General features: G+C 37.2%; 1 protein-coding gene across 2 annotated transcripts; it reads right to left on the bottom strand.

Moving 5' to 3' along the window:
- Positions 1-1,633: 1,633 nt before the first annotated feature.
- On the bottom strand, positions 1,634-17,214 carry HAUS1 (HAUS augmin like complex subunit 1). 2 transcript variants are annotated; one of them, XM_068563000.1, is made up of 9 exons: positions 17,140-17,214; positions 16,187-16,361; positions 7,149-7,284; positions 5,633-5,767; positions 4,670-4,793; positions 4,212-4,277; positions 3,347-3,418; positions 2,839-2,886; positions 1,634-1,837 (listed from the first exon to the last, which is right to left on the bottom strand). In XM_068563000.1, the coding sequence occupies exons 1-9, from the start codon at positions 17,167-17,169 to the stop codon at positions 1,787-1,789; spliced, it is 837 nt and encodes a 278-aa protein (XP_068419101.1). In that variant the 5' UTR covers positions 17,170-17,214; the 3' UTR covers positions 1,634-1,786. The 2 variants fall into 2 exon arrangements, with proteins under 2 accessions (XP_068419101.1, XP_068419102.1); XM_068563001.1 differs by lacking the exon at positions 5,633-5,767.
- Between the last annotated feature and the right edge of the window lie 537 nt (positions 17,215-17,751).

Raw genomic sequence — 17,751 nt, 5'->3', positions numbered from 1 at the left:
CTTTGAACATAAGTTTCAAAAGCTACCTTTATCAACTAACTACTGCAGCTAACAACCAGCCCCAAACTTAAAATAAGCTTCAAACAACAATCATTTCTTATTTCTCATGATTCTAAGGGTTGACTCTGTTGGCTTTTAGCCTGGGTCAGTGTGGTTGATCTCTGCAGTCTGCTAGTGGCTCAAGTGGGGATGGACAGTATAAGAAGGACTCATTCACATATTTGGCAGTTGGCAGCCTGTTTGGTCTTGGGGTGGGAACAGGGCTCAGCTGGAATTACTTGTCTCAGCTCATCCTCCAATAGTCCAGGCTTCTTCACATGGTAGTCTCAGAATTCTAGAGCAGTAAGAGACGGCAAGCTCCAATGCAAAACCTATTTTGTTTTGTTTTTTAATTTATTTTATTTATTTGGCTGCATCGGGTCTTAGTTGTGGTGCACAGGCTCTTTGTTGTGGTGTGTGGGCTCCTCTCTAGTTGTGGCGCACAGGCTTAACTGCCCTACGGCATGTGGGATCTTAGTTCCCCGACCAGGAATCAAATCTGCATCCCCTGAATTGGAAGGTGGTTATTAAACACTGGACTACCAGGGAAGTCCCACACAACCAGTTTTTAATCCTCTGTTTTTCTCATATGTGCTAGATATAGACTCCACCTCTCAATGGGAGAAGTAGCAAGGTCACAATACGAAGGGTGAGTGCACAGGGATGGGAAGAATTATGGTGGTTATTTCCACAGTCAACCTACCAAGTTACCTTACCAAAAGCACTGCAATTAAGTTAAAAAACAAACAACAAACTTGGAAAATATTTACAATTCAAATATAGCTAACACATCAGGAGCTGTCTTAAAAAGTTAAGAAAAAGATCAAACCACCATACTTAAATGCCTAAAGGAAATGGACAGTCTCCAAAAAAGGAAATACAAATGTCTTTAGCCACGTATTTGTGGAAAAGGAGAGGAGGGAAATTTTTAAGGTCAATTAGATAATCTTTAAAAAACTAATTGCTTCTTGATCCCATGGAACAAAATTTTTTGAAGTCCAAAAAGCTACATAGTGAAAAATCTCTCTTCTTCTCTACACTACATTTGTCATGGTTTGATTTTATTTATGAAAGATTTTGCCATACAGGAAGTTTTAGTATTTCAAAACTTTCAAACATTTCAATCGTTTTTTTATGGCTCCTGGATTTGTCTTAAGTTTCTGACTCTGTGATTATTTAAAAATCAAAACATTAAAACTCCTCCATGATTTCTTTTACTAACTTTTTTTTTTAATATTTAAATCTTTGATCCCTTGAAATTACCCTGATATAAGGGGTGAAGTACAGATCTAGCACCATGTGTTGAATTATCTATCTCTCTACTACTGATTTAAAAGGTCATCTTTTTCATAAACCAAATTCCTGCATATATTAACATTTGGACGTAGGCAGGTAAGCTGATCGGGGGTGTGGGAGAAACATAACTGAAGTTGCAGAACCTTTCCCTTTCACTTAGCTGACCTAGTGAGCAACTGCAGGACAACGGTCACAGTGTTCACCTAAGAGAACTACTGAAGGACATTTAACCACCAACAACATAGAAAACCAATGTTTTTTCATATGAAAACTATGTATTTGAGCATAAAAATTTAATACACAATCAGAAACCACCATTCTGTCAATAATGACATTATTATCTAATCTAAGAACACAGAAATTAAGTTATAAGGAATGCCATGAGGAAATAATTCTTTAAAGTCCTATTCATTTTACTTTGTTAAGAAAGATGAAATTTATTTGGCTCTGGTCACAGTTCCATCATGTTTACTTTCTTTGTAAGTTCAGCTTCAACAGTATCCTAAAGGAAGAAAGAAACACCATAAATATTATAAATAAGGACATAAAGAAGGTGTTCTAACTTCTATTGTTATTTAAAATAAGGGAAGCAAAAAGGAAAAACACTGAAACAGAAACTTTTTAAAATACCATTACAAAATATTAAATATTCTTTGAGATATTCCCCTTGCTTTTATAACTCCCCACTTCCCACACCCCAAAAGTTTTCAGACTCCTGATGCTATTAAACATTAAAAGGTGGGGGGGAACCTTTAGAGAGGTGAATGACTGCAGTGATACTTGAATAGATTTTTCTGACCTTTACTCCTTAAGCAACATACTTCTGCAATGTCTCTCACATCACTCTTTTCCAATCTCATTGCCACTGTTCTCATTACTTCTCATCTGGCCTAAACAGGCCAACTAGTTTCTGCAATTTTCTTTTTCCCTCCTCCAATCCACCCTATACACTGATTCCAGAAAAATCTTCTTAAACAACTGGCCTGATCAAAAAGCATAACCTTTATCATATTTCTCTTTAGCTTAAAAAACAAGGTAACACAGAGCAACTTTCAGTGGTCCCCTACAGCCTCCAAGAACAACCTTCTTTATATTTAAGGTCCTTCATCTCATAAACCAATTGACCTTCTTCAGCTCTATCTTCCACTGCATACTCCTAAGCAGCTGGACTGCTTCACTTGCCAAAGCTTGGAAAAGTCCTCCATTTTTCAGCTCTTATGCTTTTGTTAATTCCTTCTGCCTAGAATATTCTATGTCTCTCAACCCTCCTTTTCCATCCAGGAAAATCTATATAAAATTTTAAAAGACCACTATGTATTTTTTATGAAAAAAAAAGATACGTATATGCCAAAAAAGTATTAAAAGATGCATGGTAATGATACACAGCAAGTCTGGGACTCTGGCTCACCTCTGAGTAGAAAGGAAAGAAGGAGGAGGAAGGGAGCTTTAGCTATGCCAGCATTTATTTTTTAAAAATCGGAAGGAAAAAATGGAACTACTTACCAATTCTCGCTTTGCTTCTTCAATTTTCACCTGAGCAAGAGATGGATTCTTTCAAAGGAAAATAAAATAAGGAAAGGTTATGTTGCCTCAGCTAGGATGCAAGGGGAAAAAGAATATAACAATCCTTTTCAAAAGGCAAAAAACGTTGTAGAAAGTATATCCAAGGTACATACAATACGAAAATTCAGCACAGACTTTATTTATTTATTTTTTAAATATTTATTTATTTGGCTGCACCGGGTCTTAGTTGTGGCATGTGGGATCTTTAGCTGCAGAATGCGAACTCTTAGTTGCGGCTTGTGGGATCTAGTTCTCTGACCAGGGATCGAACCCGGGCCCCCTGCACTGGGAGCACGGAGTCTTAGCCACTGGACCACCAGGGAAGTCCTTCAGCATAGATTTTAAATCCTTAAACATGGACCCAGTATTTTCATGATCATTTAGTGCCCTTGGGGAAAGGTGGAAAAGAGGAACATTTTTTTTTTTTTTAAATTATAAAAATAATTACCGGCATTAAATCTAAATAGGACTCCAATTTTTTCTTCAAAGGTATAGTCTGTCGTTTTAGTTCTGCCAATTTCTGGGGGTGAAAAAAACACAGAGTAATAGAAATATTCACAATGCAACTAAACCCTGTCTATTTCTGAAATAAAACATGACACAGCATTAACATTAGGATAGTTTAAATAATGTATCAAATAAAGAGCTTCAAAGATAAATGGATAACAAATGGAAACAATCCTTAGAAGATGCTAAAATAGGAAACTTATACTCCCATTTATTAAGAATAAGATTTAAGTATGCTGCCTAGTAATACAAAATAATGTAATTAAGAGGAATCAGAACATCAGGGAATAATTAAGAGTCTCAAATACATACTTATGAATTGCCAATTTTAAATTCCAAAAATCAAACTACCAAAAAATCTAAAGAAAAAAAAGTAAAACAAAACCCTCCATTTCTCCCTCTTCCCATGAAAATAGATAAAACCCTTATACAATCTAAAACCCCAGAATTGCATTCTACAAGGGTATGGGACCTGCGTTTTACTGAAAGAGAAGAAAGAGGAGGACCTAGGTGGTTAGCACATAGTCCCTCAATACATTCATTCAATAAATAAATCAATAACATATAACTGACTCCAGCAAAGAGTTTCTAGCATATAGTAATAAATAAAGGAAACCAAACAAATGGAAGAATATATATAGATAAACAAGTAATAAAGATATAAATACTGGTGAACATAAAGTACAGCGGTAAAGGAAAATAAATCAGGTCAATAGTGGATAAAGCTCTATAAAAAGAAACAAATGAAAAAGCAGATTGTACACTAACATTTTAAAGAAAGTTAAATTGGGTTAAAGTAGGCGTACCTCTGAAAGTGCTACCAGTGACTGATGAGACAGAGAAGCATCCATTCCTCTGGCTGAAAGTCGCTCCTACAGTTACAAAAAAGGGAGTTCAGTTTAAAAAATTATTTTACAAGTGACCCTCATGAAATATTTTCAATATATAACACAGCAGAGAAGCTATAAATCATAGATGAAGGACTACACCTGCTCCTAAGCACTTTTATGTTGCATGCGAGTCATTTCAGACAGAGATTTGTGACAAGATGGGTGCAGTGCTTAAGAGCCTGAGCTTCGCGGCCTGGCAGCCTGCATTTGAATTGGGATCTGCTGTTAAGTAGCTGTGTAACCTTGGGCAAGTTACCCACCTTCTCTGCAGTTCCCTGGTCATAAAAAGGGAATAACAATACTGCCTAGTTCTGAGGATGAAAGTTGAAAATAAGTCTGAAGAGAGCTAAATATATTCAGTCCTTCATACAAACCTCTGCAGCTCTAATTCCAGACCTGAACTCCTCTGACTTGGCTTTTAGGAAGTCCATGTTCTGAAGACGACTGTCAACTTTGGCCCTTTCCATAGACAGATGCAACTCTGCCTTCTTGAGATCCCTTTAAAAAATGAAGTTGAGAACATTTTCTTCTCAGTGAAATTATTATAAAAAGGAAGCTCTACTACTTTTTCGATTCAACTCTGGATTAGTCAAGAGTATCAAGAGGAGATAACACACTTGCTGGATTTTCTACCATAAATTTTATATCCCAGACTGGCTACCATGCATTCTTCTAGGTCATCTTTCCCTCCATGTTGCCATCTGGGATTTTTCTCAAGGACTACTAAATAATTTAAGATTATTCTATGCCAATTATTCTTGGAGAAAGTAGATCTGCTGCTCAAAAAAGTGACTTAACAGATCCTAAAGTCAATTTGAATTATGGAGGTCCCAAAGGCCTCTCTCCTAAATGTGACATGACACAGTGTTTTGCATATACATAGTCAATATTTGTTGGATAAATTTACACACCAGTAAATTACTTGTGCATACACATACTCCTGATCCACAGCATCTAATCTCTGGGGCTATAGAGACCTAAAGAAGGTCCAAAGCATCAAGAGGGATACCAGAGTTCTAGTAAGAAAGGGCAACAAAATATAACATGACTTTAAGTTGCACCATAGTTTATAAGTAAAAAAAAAAAATTCACATACATTTTGAAAATTATAAACAGGTTATTTGTAAAACAGAGAGAAAAAAGAAACTGTATAAAGTAAAAGGTAAAAATATGTACTCAACCACTCCTACCTTCACCCAAGTCATTTTCTACTTAAAAAAACATTTTATCTTCCCATTTCCTAATGTGTTGTTTTAAATCATATCTATCGCCAAAACTAATGTCCTGTTACTGCCTTTATAATAAAAATTGTCACCACTTCCAACTCAATTACTTACTCTTGCAGACATTTTTCTAATACTAAAGTTGCAGTTAGATTTTTCTCAAGTTTTGCCAATTCAAGCTTGATTTCTTCGTTTTTGGATTTGGTGCAAAAAAGATCAGAGGTCAAATCATTCACTGCAGGGATAAAACTAAAAGAAGAATCTAGTCACGTAAATGGACATTAAGGACAATAATTACAATTATTCCTCATTTCTAAAAATGATTTTATTTCTATGTGGATTCTTCTTTAACCATGCTGTTTCATACCTCTATACTATTTTACACGCGGTTCTTACTGTCTGGAATAACCTTCTTCACCTGGCAAATTTCCATTTGTCCTTCAAAACTCAAATTAGATTTACTCCCATTCTGGAATTCACTACTCCTTTCTCTGTGTTTCCTACCTACAGCTTGTACATTACTGTAGTGTTGCAGCTGTCATACTATGTTATAATTTTACATGTCCATCTCCTTTAATTTACCATGAGCAGAGATTGTACTTGCTGGCATTCATTATTCTATTCATTTCTGCTTCCCCAGTGCCTATATGTATAGCTATACATATATATATATATATATATACACACACACACACACATACACACACACACATATATATATTTACACATATATATAGGGAGGGAGGAAGGGAGAGGGAGAGAGGTAGTTACATAAAGAGTTATATATATTATATGCCTAGGATATAATTAGTATTTGGTGTCTGCTGAATTGATTAATTCAAGTCTAAATTTCTGCTGCCATACGGCCTACATGATCTTATATCTAAAACTCTACTGTTTAAGTGTGTGTGTGTGTGTATATATATATATATATATATATATATATATATATATATATATTATATATATATTTATATATTTATAGATATTCCAAGCTCTTATATTAGCAGTTAAGCAGAATGGCCATACAGTTCTCTGATTATAAGTTGTAGTGGTAGTCCTGGCTAAGATGCAGCCAACAGTGATAGTCCTATGGACTTTTGAGTCAGACCAGGTTTGAATCCCAACTCTGCCATTTACTAGCTCAGAGAAATTATTTAACCCACCTCTCCTGAGCCTCAGTTTCCTCTTAAGATTGTTAGAAGGATAATGTCGTTATATAGGTGAAATGCCTGTCACAAAGAATTGAAGGTCTTTAACCTACTCTATCCAATAGGGTAGGGACATGACCAAAAATCACTACTCTACGCTCAACCAGATGATTTAGCCTACTGCTCTTTTTACTGTTTATAGGGAATGATGTGATACCTAAACCCTTTTCAAATATACATGAGAACCAGCCTTCACAAACCTAATCCTGAAAGAAGAAAACACTAAAATTTAACCAATACCAAGTTTATCTGAAGTAATTATACATACTCACTAGCAATGATAAGGAGTTAACTAAATTCAGTATTTCTGCATACACTGCTAATTTCCTATACAGAATTACCCTGAGAAACAAAAGCTCTTTAGGTCAAGACCTTACAGTGTGTATGACTGCAGAAATTAAAATTGTCACAAGAATTACCTAGCTAGTGAGGTATCCTTTGTTTCAAGGGCCACAGCACTGTCAACCAAAGCATTCAGATACCTGGAACCAGTGCTAGAGAGATTGGCAGGGGAAAAATTCACACTCTCCAGGAGAAGGTCTTGAAGATGCTTGGCTGAAAAGATATAAGAGTTTTATGGTGACTAAGATCTTTGTTTTGCTTTAATTTTTGACAGCTTTACTGCAGTCTTTCACATAACATAATCCACTCACCTAAAGTATTTTAGAACATTTTCATCACCCCAAAAAGAAATCCCACACTCCTCAGTCATTATTTTCCAGCTACCCAACCCATGAAGCCCTAGCAACCACTAACCTACATTTTGTCTCTATTCATTTGCCTAATTTGGACATTTCATATAAATGGTATCACATAATATGTGATCCTCTGTGACTGGCTTCTTTCACTTAGCATAATGACTTCAAGGTTCATCCGTTCTGTAGCAGGTATCAGTCAGTACTTCATCCCTTTTTATGGAAGAATAATATTCCATTGTATAGATTTACCATATTTTATTTATCCATTCATCCATTGATGAACATTTGGATTGCTCCCACATTTTGGCTATTATGAATAATGTTGCTATAAACATTCACGTATGGGTTTTTACATAAACGTATGTTTCCATTTCTCTTGGGTATATAACTAGGAGTGGAACTGCTGGTCATATGGTAACTCTATGTTTAACTATTTGAAGAATTGCTAGACTGTTTTCCAAAGCTACTGATTTTTACATTCCTGCCAGAAATGTATGAAGGTTCCAATTTCTCCACATTGTCATCTTCACCAACAGCTGTATTATTTATTTATTTTGCACAGTGATCATTCATAAAACTGAAGAATGATCAATAAAATGATAATCCAAGACCTTGTCTTTTTGATTATAGCCATCCTTGTAGGTGTGAAGTGGAATGTGGTTTTGATTTGCATTTCCCTGATGGCTAATGATGCTGTGCTTGCTGGCCATTTGTATATCTTCTTGGGAGAAATGTATATTCATATCCCTTAACCTTTTTTTTGGCTGCAGCTTATGAGATCCTAGTTCCTTGACCAGGGATAGAACCTGGGCCCCTGCAGTGGAAGCGTGGGGTCCTAATCACTGGACTGCCAGGGAATTCCCTCCCTTATCCATTTTTAACTGGGTTGTCTCTTTATTATTCAGTTGTAAGAATTCTTCATTTATTGTAGATATAAGTCCCTTATCAGATATACAATTTGCAAATATTTTCTCCCACTCTGTGGGCTGTCTTTTCATCTACTTGATGGTGTCCTTTGAGGACAAAAGTTTTTAATTCTGATGATGTCCAATTTACCTACTTTTCTTTTGTTGCTTGTGTTTTTGGTATCATAGCTAAGAAACCATTGCCAAATCCAAAGTCATGAAGATATACACAGATGTTGTCTTCTGAGTTTTAGATTCAGCTCTTACTTTTAGGTTTTTCATTCATTTTGAGTTAATTCTTATATATGTTATGAGGCAGGGTCCAATTTCATTCTTATACATGTGGATATCCACCTATCCCAGCACTGTTCACTAAAAAGGCTATTCTTTCCTCCATTAAATTGTCTTGTCATCTTTGCCAAAAATCAAACCACCAGGAGTCTGACTTCCAACATAACAGTGTGAGGAGCTCTGCTCACCTACACTCCAGTGAAACTGGTGAAAATTGTAAAAAAAACCTAAAAAGCAAAACAAAAAAAACCCCAAAACAAAACACAACCATTTAAAGCTTCTGGAAATGCTCCTAAGGACAAACAGCAAATGAAGAAACATCTGTTCAAGAAAATCTATTAAAATTCAGCAAGGGGGCTTCCCCAGTGGCACAGTGGTTAAGAATCCGCCTGCCAATGCAGTGGACATGCGTTCAAGCCCTGGTCTGGGAAGATCCCACATGCCACGGAGCAACTAAGCCTGTGCGCCACAACTACTGAGCCTGCACTCTAGAGCCTGCGAGCCACAACTACTGAGCCCGTGCACCTAGAGCCCGTGGTCCGCAACAAGAGAAGCCACCACAATGAGAAACCCGTGCACTGCAACGAAGACTAGCCCCTGCTCACAGCAATTAGAGAAAGCCCGTGAGCAGCAACAAGACCCAACACAGCCAAAAATAAATAAATAAATAAATAAATACATTTATTAAAAAAAGAAGACAAGGAGAAAATCTTGAAAACAGCAAAAGGAAAATGACATATACTAGGAAACCTCAGTAAGATTAACAGTCAACTTCTTGACAGAAACAACGGAGACCAAAAGGCAACAGGATAACATGTTCAAAGTGCTCAAAGAGCAAACTGTCAAGCAAGAATCCTACACGTAGCAAAGCTTTCTTTCAAAAATAAATGCAAAATAAAGACTCCCAGATAGACAAAAACTGAGAGAATTTCATTGTCACCAGACCCAACTTATAAGAAATATTAAAGGAAGTTCTGCAGGCTTAAAGCAAGTGACCCCGAACAGTAATTCAAATGCACACAAAAAGCAATGAATTATCAGTAAAGGTACATGCAGAATTATAAAGAGCATAAATGTATTTTTTTCTTCGTTTTTCTCTTAACTGACTTAAAAAGCAACTGGATAAAATAATATTTATATAAGGTATTGCTGGGTTATAGAAATGTAATATATATGTTAAAAACAGCACAAAGGATGTGGTGGTAGTAAAGGTGTAAAGGGCTAAGGAAATGACTACAGATGGTTAAGTAATAATATAACAGTATATTGTTGAGTCCATATTATTAGATGTAATATGTGTAACAATAATACCACAAAAGGGGGGAAAAGAGGAACAGAACTACATAGGAGCAACATTTCTCTATCTCACTGGAATTAAGCTAGTACAAATATGAAGCTGAGCTGATACGATTTATTTGCAAACCGCAGAGCAACACTAAAAAGAACTGAAAAAAAAGAAGTAAAAAATCACTGAATAAATTTAAATGTTACATTAGAAAATATTTACTTAATGCAAAAGAATGCGATAAAGGAAAAATAGCGAAACAAAAAAAGATGTAATATATAGAAAATGAAAAGTAAATTGGCAGATATAAATACAACTATATCAATAATAACATTAAATGAGAATGAATTAAACAATCCAACCCAAAGGCAGAGATTATAAGACTGAAAAAAACAACAGGATCCAACTACATGCTGTCTACAGGAGACATACTTCAGATTCAAAGATACAAATTCAGGCATAACTCAGAGATACTGGGGTTCCAGAACACCACAATAAAGCAAATATTGCAATAGAGAGAGTCATGTGAATTTTTTGGTTTCCCAGGACATATAAAAGTTATGTTTATATTATACTGTAGTCTATTAAGTGTGCAATAGCATTATGTCTAAAAAAACAATGTACAAACCTTAATTTAAAAATACCTTATTGCTAAAAAATGATAACCACATCTGAGTCTTCAGTAAGTCATAATCTTTTTGCTGGTGGAGGGTCTTGCCTCGATGTTGATGGCTGCTGACTGATCAAGGTGATGGTTGCTGAAGGCTGGGCAATTCTGTGCAGATTCTTAAAATAGGACAACAGAGTTCGCCACATTGATTGACTTTTCCTTTCACAGATGATTTCCCTGTAGCATGCAATGCTGTTTGACAGCATTCTACCCAAGAACTTCTTTCAAAACTGGAGTCAATCCTCTGAAACCCTGCCACTGCTTTAATCAAGTAAGTTATGTAATATACTAAATCTTTTGTTGTCATTTCAACGATCTTCACAGCATCTTCACCAGAGTAGATTCCTTCTCAAGAAACCATTTTCTTTGCTCATCCATCAGAAGCGACTCCTCATCCGTGAAAGTCTTATCATGAGATGGCAGCAATTCAGTCACATCTTTAGGCTGCACTTCTAAGTCTAGTTCTCTTGCTATAGCCACCACACCTGCAGTTACTTCCTCCACTGGAGTCTTGAACCCCTCAAAGTCATCCATGAGGGCTGGAATCAACTTCTTCCACACTCCTGCTAATGCTGATATTTTCACCTCTTCCCATGAATCACGAATGTTTTCAGTGGCCTCTAGAATGGTGAATTCTTTCCAGAGGTTTTCAATTTACTTTGCCCAGATCCATTAGAGGAATCACTATCTATGCCAGCTATAGCCTTATGAAATGTATTTATTAAAGAATGACTTGAAAGTGGAAATGACTCACTGGAGTAGCACTTTTAATATCCTTCAAGAACTCTTCTTTTGCATTCACAACTTGGCTAACTGTCTGGCATAAGAGCCCTAGCTTTCAGCCTGTCTTGGTTTCCAACATACCTTCCTCACTAAGCTTCATCATTTCTAGCCTTTGATTTAAAGTGAGAGGCATGTGACTTCCTTTCACCTGAACACTTAGAGGCCATTGTAGGGTTATTAATAGGACTATTTTCAATTTGTTATGTTTCAGGGAATATGGAGGCCCAAGGAGAGGGAGAGAGAAATGGAAAAGTCTGAAATATTGTGAGAATTACCAAAATGTAAGAGATACGAAGTGAGCAAATGCTATTGGAAAAATGATAGATTTGCTCAACACAGGGTTGCTACAAAACTTCAATTTGTAAAAAAAGACCCCACAATATCTGTGAAGTGCAATAGAGCAAAGTGCAATGAAAATAAAGGATGGAAAAAGATATATAATGCGAACAGCAACCACAAGAAAGCTGAAGTGGCTATATTAATATCAGATAAAATAGACTTTTTAACAAAAAATGTTACTAGAGATAAACAGGGACAATTTATAATGATAATACCGTCACATAATACAAAGTATTCCCCCATTACAATGGAATGAAATTAGAAATTAGAAAGAAATTTGGGAAACTCATAAATATGTGGAATTAAACAACATACTCCCAATAACCAATGGGTCAAAAAGAAATCAAATCCTTTGAGATGAATGAAAATGAAGACATAACATACCAAAACTTAGGGGATGCACCTAAACCAGTGCTTAGAGGGAAATTTATGCCTGTAAATTCCTATGTTAAAAAAGAAGAAAGATCTCAAATCAATAGCCTAAGCTTAAAACATTTAAAAAAGAAGAGCAGACTAAACCTAAAGCAAGCCAAAGGAAAGAAATAATAAACAACAGAGTGAAAATTAATAAAATAGATTAAAAAAGAAGAAAAAAATCATTAAAACCAAAGGCTAGTTCTTTGAAAAGATCAACATAATTGAAAAACCTTCACCTAGATTTAAAAAAAAATTTTTTTTTGTATTGGAATATAGTTGATTAATAATGTTGTGTTAGTTTCAGGTGTACAGCAAAGTGATTCAGTTATACATATATAGTACCTATTCTTTTTCAAATTCTTTTCCCATTTAGGTTATTACAGAATATTGAGCAGAGGGACTTCCCTAATGGCACAGTGGTTAAGACTCAACGCTCCCAATGAGGGGGCCCGGGTTCGATCCCTGATTGGGGAACTAAATCCCACATGCATGCCGCAACTAAGAGTTTGCATGCCACAACTAAGGAGTTGGCAAGCCGCAACTAAGGAGCCCACCTGCTGCAACTAAGACTCAACGTGACCAAATAAATAAATAAATATTTAAAAAATTAAAACAATAGCAATAAAATAAACTATAAAGCACACCACTATGAATATCAGGTGACTGTCATTTCCTTAAAAAAATATATATATTGAGCAGTTTCCTGTGCTATAACCTTCACCTAGATTGACTAAGAAGAAAAAAGACTCAAATTACTAGCCTCAGAAGACAGTATATTCCACTGATCTACCTACTTAATAAAAAGGATTATAAAGGAATACTATGAACAATTGTACCCAGAAATTTAGATAACTTAGATGAAATGGACAAATTCCAAAAAGGACACTTACTACTGCATCTAATTCAAGAACAAATAGATAATCTAATAGACCTACAGTAAGCAAAGAGACTGAATTAGTCATAGTCATCAAAATCTACCCATAAAGAAAAGTTCAGGTCCAGATGGCTTTACCACTGAGTTCTATAGATTACATAAAGAATTAATACCAATTCTTCATCAACTATTCCAAAAAATAGAAAGGAGGGAATACTTCTCAACTGTTTCTGTGAGGCCAATATTATCCTGACACTAAAACCAGAAAAAGACATATTAAAAGGAAAGAAAACTACGGACCACTATCTCTTATAAATATGGATGCAAAAGTTCTCAACAAAATACTAGCAATTGAATCCAGCAACCTATTAAAAAATTATACACCATGAGGACATGGATTTATCTTACGGATAAATGTTGGATTAACATCTGAAAGCCAATTCATGTAACACATCATATCGACAAAATAAAAAACTAAAGTCATATGATCATCTCAATAGACAGAAAAAGCATCTGACAAAATCCAGCACCCTTTCATGATAAGGACACTCAACAAAGTAGGAATAGAAAGAAACTTCCTCAACCGGAAAAAGGGCATCTACAAAAAACCCACAACTCACATTGCACTCAATAGTAAAGACTAGATGCTTTCCCTCTAAGATGAGGAACAAGATAAGGATGTCTACTCTAATAGATGTCTACATCTATTCAACATTTTATTGGAGGTTCTAGCTAGGGAAATTTCACTTAATTTTCCTCCTCAACTGAAGAATTGGCAGCATAAAGAATGAATGGCTTCAATAGTTTCATCTGTATTTGTCACGATTAAAAAGTCTTCATACAAAACTTTTACATCCTTTCCCAATTCCTGAAAATATTTCCAAAATGTTCCAGTCTTATGTGCTGCAAAGAACTGTACTGTGCAGAAATAAAAACTGCATCTAAGAAATCTTCTGCTCAAAAGTCATTCAAGTCCTGGGGGCTATACAGTATCACTACTCAAAATTTAGAATTAGAAACTCTGGAAGCAGGAGTTCCTTAACAGTGTGTATGAATCTATATATGTTACAAGGTTCCATAAATTTTCTGTTCTCTGCTTGACAGCTTCGCTGTCTAAAAGGAGGAAAAACTTAGAAAAGAGGAGTAAAAATTAAAGTACATGGCAGGGTACTTCCCTGGTGACGCAGTGGTTAAGAATCCACCTGCCAATGCAGGGGACACGGGTTCAATCCCTGGTCCAGGAAGGTCCCACATGCCACGGAGCAACTAAGCCCATGAGCCACAACTACTGAAGCCCATGTGCCACAACTACTGAAGCCCGCGTGCCTAGAGCCCGTACTCCACAACAATAGAAGCCACCGCAATAAGAGGCCCACACACCGCAACGAAGAGTAGCCCCCGCTCGCCGCAACTAGAGAAAGCCCGCACTCAGCAACAGAGACCCAACACAGCCAAAAATAAAAAAATTTTTAAAAAATAAATAAAATAATAAAAATAAATAATCTTAATATCTGAAAAAAAAAGAAAAAATAAAGTACATGGGGGGGTTGGACTTCCCTGGTGGCACAGTGGTTAAGAATCCACCTGCCAATGCAGGGGACACAGGTTTGAGCCCTGGCCCAGGAAGATCAACGTACCGCGGAGCAACTAAGCCCGTGCGCCACAACTACTGAGCCTGCGCTCAGAGCCGCTTGTTGCTCCACAACAAGAGAAGCCACAGCAATGAGAAGCCCACACACTGCAACGAAGAATAGCCCCTGCTCGATGCAACTAGAGAAAGTCTACCCTCAGCAACGAAGACCCAACGCAGCCAAAAATAAATAAATAAATAAATAAATTTAAAAAAATAATAAAGTACATGGGGACTTCCCTAGTGGTCCAGTGGGTAAGAATCTGTGCTCCCAATGCAGGGGGCCCGGGTTCAATCCCTGGGCAAGGAACTAGATCCCACATGTGTGTGACAACTAAGAGTATGTCGCAACTAAGAAGTCCGCATTCCGCAACTAAGAGCCCACATGCCACAACTAAGACCCGGCGCAGCCTAAATAAATAAATAAATAAATAAATATTAAAAAAAAAATAAAGTACATGATGTGTAGAGTTAAGATATCAATGGTTGCAGGGCTCTTCTGGATACTTTAGTATAGAAAATTGTGTCAAAATTTTGTATATATTACTAGAAACATTTGCTACTTAATATATGCCACCCTAAAAAGTACTCAAGGACAGCCGTGAATAATCTTACTTTTAAAATCATTCGAATTTTCATTACATAATAGTATAGACAAAAAGAAAGTTCTTGCAAAATAAGATTTTTCTGGACTCAAAGCCCCTTTCTCCATACTGTATTTTAATAACTACTAAAATAAAATCATTTAAAATTTAAACAAGTTTAAAGGCATACGGGAAAGTATGACTACACAGGAGCATCACAGGGGAGGTGTTTGGGGGTGACAGAACTATTCTGCATCTTAGCCGTGGGGGTGGTTCTCAGAATCCATGTGTGTTAAAACAGTATACCAAACAAAAAGTCATTTTACGGCATACTAATTTTTTTAAAAGAAAACTGGAAAAATGCACATATGCAATAGATTTACAATATAAATTGCTCTACATTCAAAACAACATATGTAACATATGCCATACACCTGCTTAAGTGTAGGCAAACGTAGATCTCACTTCTTTCCTCTTTTGTATATTCCCAATCTTTATTTTTGTGGTTTGTGTTATAAAGACAATGGATGTGTTGAATACACTTTTTTAAACTACATATGCACAGCAGAAAATTCTCATGCAGTCCCATGAATACATGGCAACAGAGTGATGTGTTCAAGTCACAGTTCATGGCTGCCACCTCAGGTGTCATGATGGCTCATTATGACTAAAGCATGGAGACTGGAAAGAGACCAAAAGATATGTAAGTGAAAAACCACAGGTATCGTATATGTCAGGCTAATAAGTTTAGACTCATCTTTTAGGGGTTACTGTTTCACCATCAGAGTATCAATAAAATATATACTATAATGAAATTTATGATTAAGTTACTATAACAACACAGTGTAAGACAAGTCTGGGTAAAATAAAGAAGCAAAACTGACAAGCAGTCTACACTAAATCAATCTTGTATACTTTAGCGTTAAACAATTTGGTTACCTCTAGTTATTATCTCACTCAAAACTCTGGAGTTAATCTCACCTTCTGATTCATATTCCCTTGCTTTCTGTTTCAAGTCCTCTATTACCAGGTAGACATCCCTGTCCCGGACCCTGTTGCGTTCTGAAAGGTGATGCAAAATCTGCGTTGTCCGCGGATTCACCTCATATTGTGGAATGGGATGATCTCCAAATATTTTTTTCAACCAGGCAGCAACCTAACCATTACAAGGGATACAAATTTTATAAGCCTTGTTTTTTGCAATAGCACGAAGAAAATACGGCCAAGAAGTGATCAGTAGCAAACGAAATGCTTTCCATGAATATTCTGGCATCCTAATTTGTCTTTAGGGAGAGAGATACCAGATGTCAGGAAATAAAAAGTGAGCAAGCACAATAAATAAAACTACCAGAAAACAATCTATCCTTTCCCAAAGCTACGAAAGCAGTATAGGCTAATATTTTGCATCACTCGAATAACTTTAAAGCTCAATATGCAGGTGCTAAGGCATTATTACAGTTGCAAAGTCTGAAAAAAGAGTTGTCCTCAACACACCACAAGACCCGCAATGCCAGGAAACTCCTAGAGCTGGGATGCGAGACACTGAAGCAGGTCTAGTGTGAAAATTCTGGTAGAAGCAGCAGTGAACGGCGAGGCTTGGCTGGAAGTTGACTTTGGGTTCAGAAGTCCCCCTCCAGTCTCCAGGGGGAGGTTTCGCACCAGGGGGCTCTCCTCAACCCCTCTCCAAGCCCGAATCCAGGCAGGGAAGGCCGGGAAGGAAGGGAAACTCCCTTTCCAAGGGTGGAGGTGGGGGTGGGGGGCGATAGTCTAAGGGGGGTGGGGCGGGGAGGCTCACAGATCTTGAAGGCGGGACTAAATACGGAACAGCAGAGGAACAAAGTAAAAGTGGTGCGCCTAGGAGATCCGCCGACAGGGCGAGTGTATCGAAGACGCGGTTTCCGGGATGCCGCAAAGCCCCGCTCCCGCCCCGTCACCTGCGCCTCTTTCTCCTCCTGCGCTTCCATAGCCGCCACTCCCGCCACGTCTCGAGCAGCTCCTCGCGGGAGAAGCGCCCCGCTTGCTCTGACGACCCCGCCCACACACCGTTGGGCCCGCCCCCTTTGGTGCCCGGGATTTCTGGGAGTTGTAGTTTTTCCTAGGACTCCAGGCGCTGAGAGCTTGGACTAGGCTGGTCCAAGGCTTCAGCACTGCAAGGTTCTCCTCCGTTACCACCTCGCAGCTCTCTGCGCTCTCCATGGTATCACCTCCAGGACGAGAACTAAAGCTGCCTAGAACCAGGCTTTATTTTCTTTCTAAATGTGCTGGAGACTTTTAAAACGGTTTACGGTATACAACTGCTGGCACTGGCACTGCCACTCAACCATTTTTGCATTCATTTCTTGCGTTTCCTAAAGTTCTCTCCTTCCATCACTCTGTAGTTAACGCCATGAGAGGTTCTTTATATTTCTACGGGAATGTATAGTTTTCTCTGTTTTCCTATTTTTGTTTCATTCTCACAGGAATCCTGTAAAATAGATGGACACACATTATTTTACCTATTTTCACATTAAAACCACACACTCAGAGTATATGACTTGACCAAGACG

Source organism: Eschrichtius robustus, chromosome 14 (genome assembly GCF_028021215.1).
Source record: "Eschrichtius robustus isolate mEscRob2 chromosome 14, mEscRob2.pri, whole genome shotgun sequence".
Taxonomy (NCBI): domain Eukaryota; kingdom Metazoa; phylum Chordata; class Mammalia; order Artiodactyla; family Eschrichtiidae; genus Eschrichtius; species Eschrichtius robustus.
This window is presented reverse-complemented; position numbering and strand designations above follow the sequence as displayed.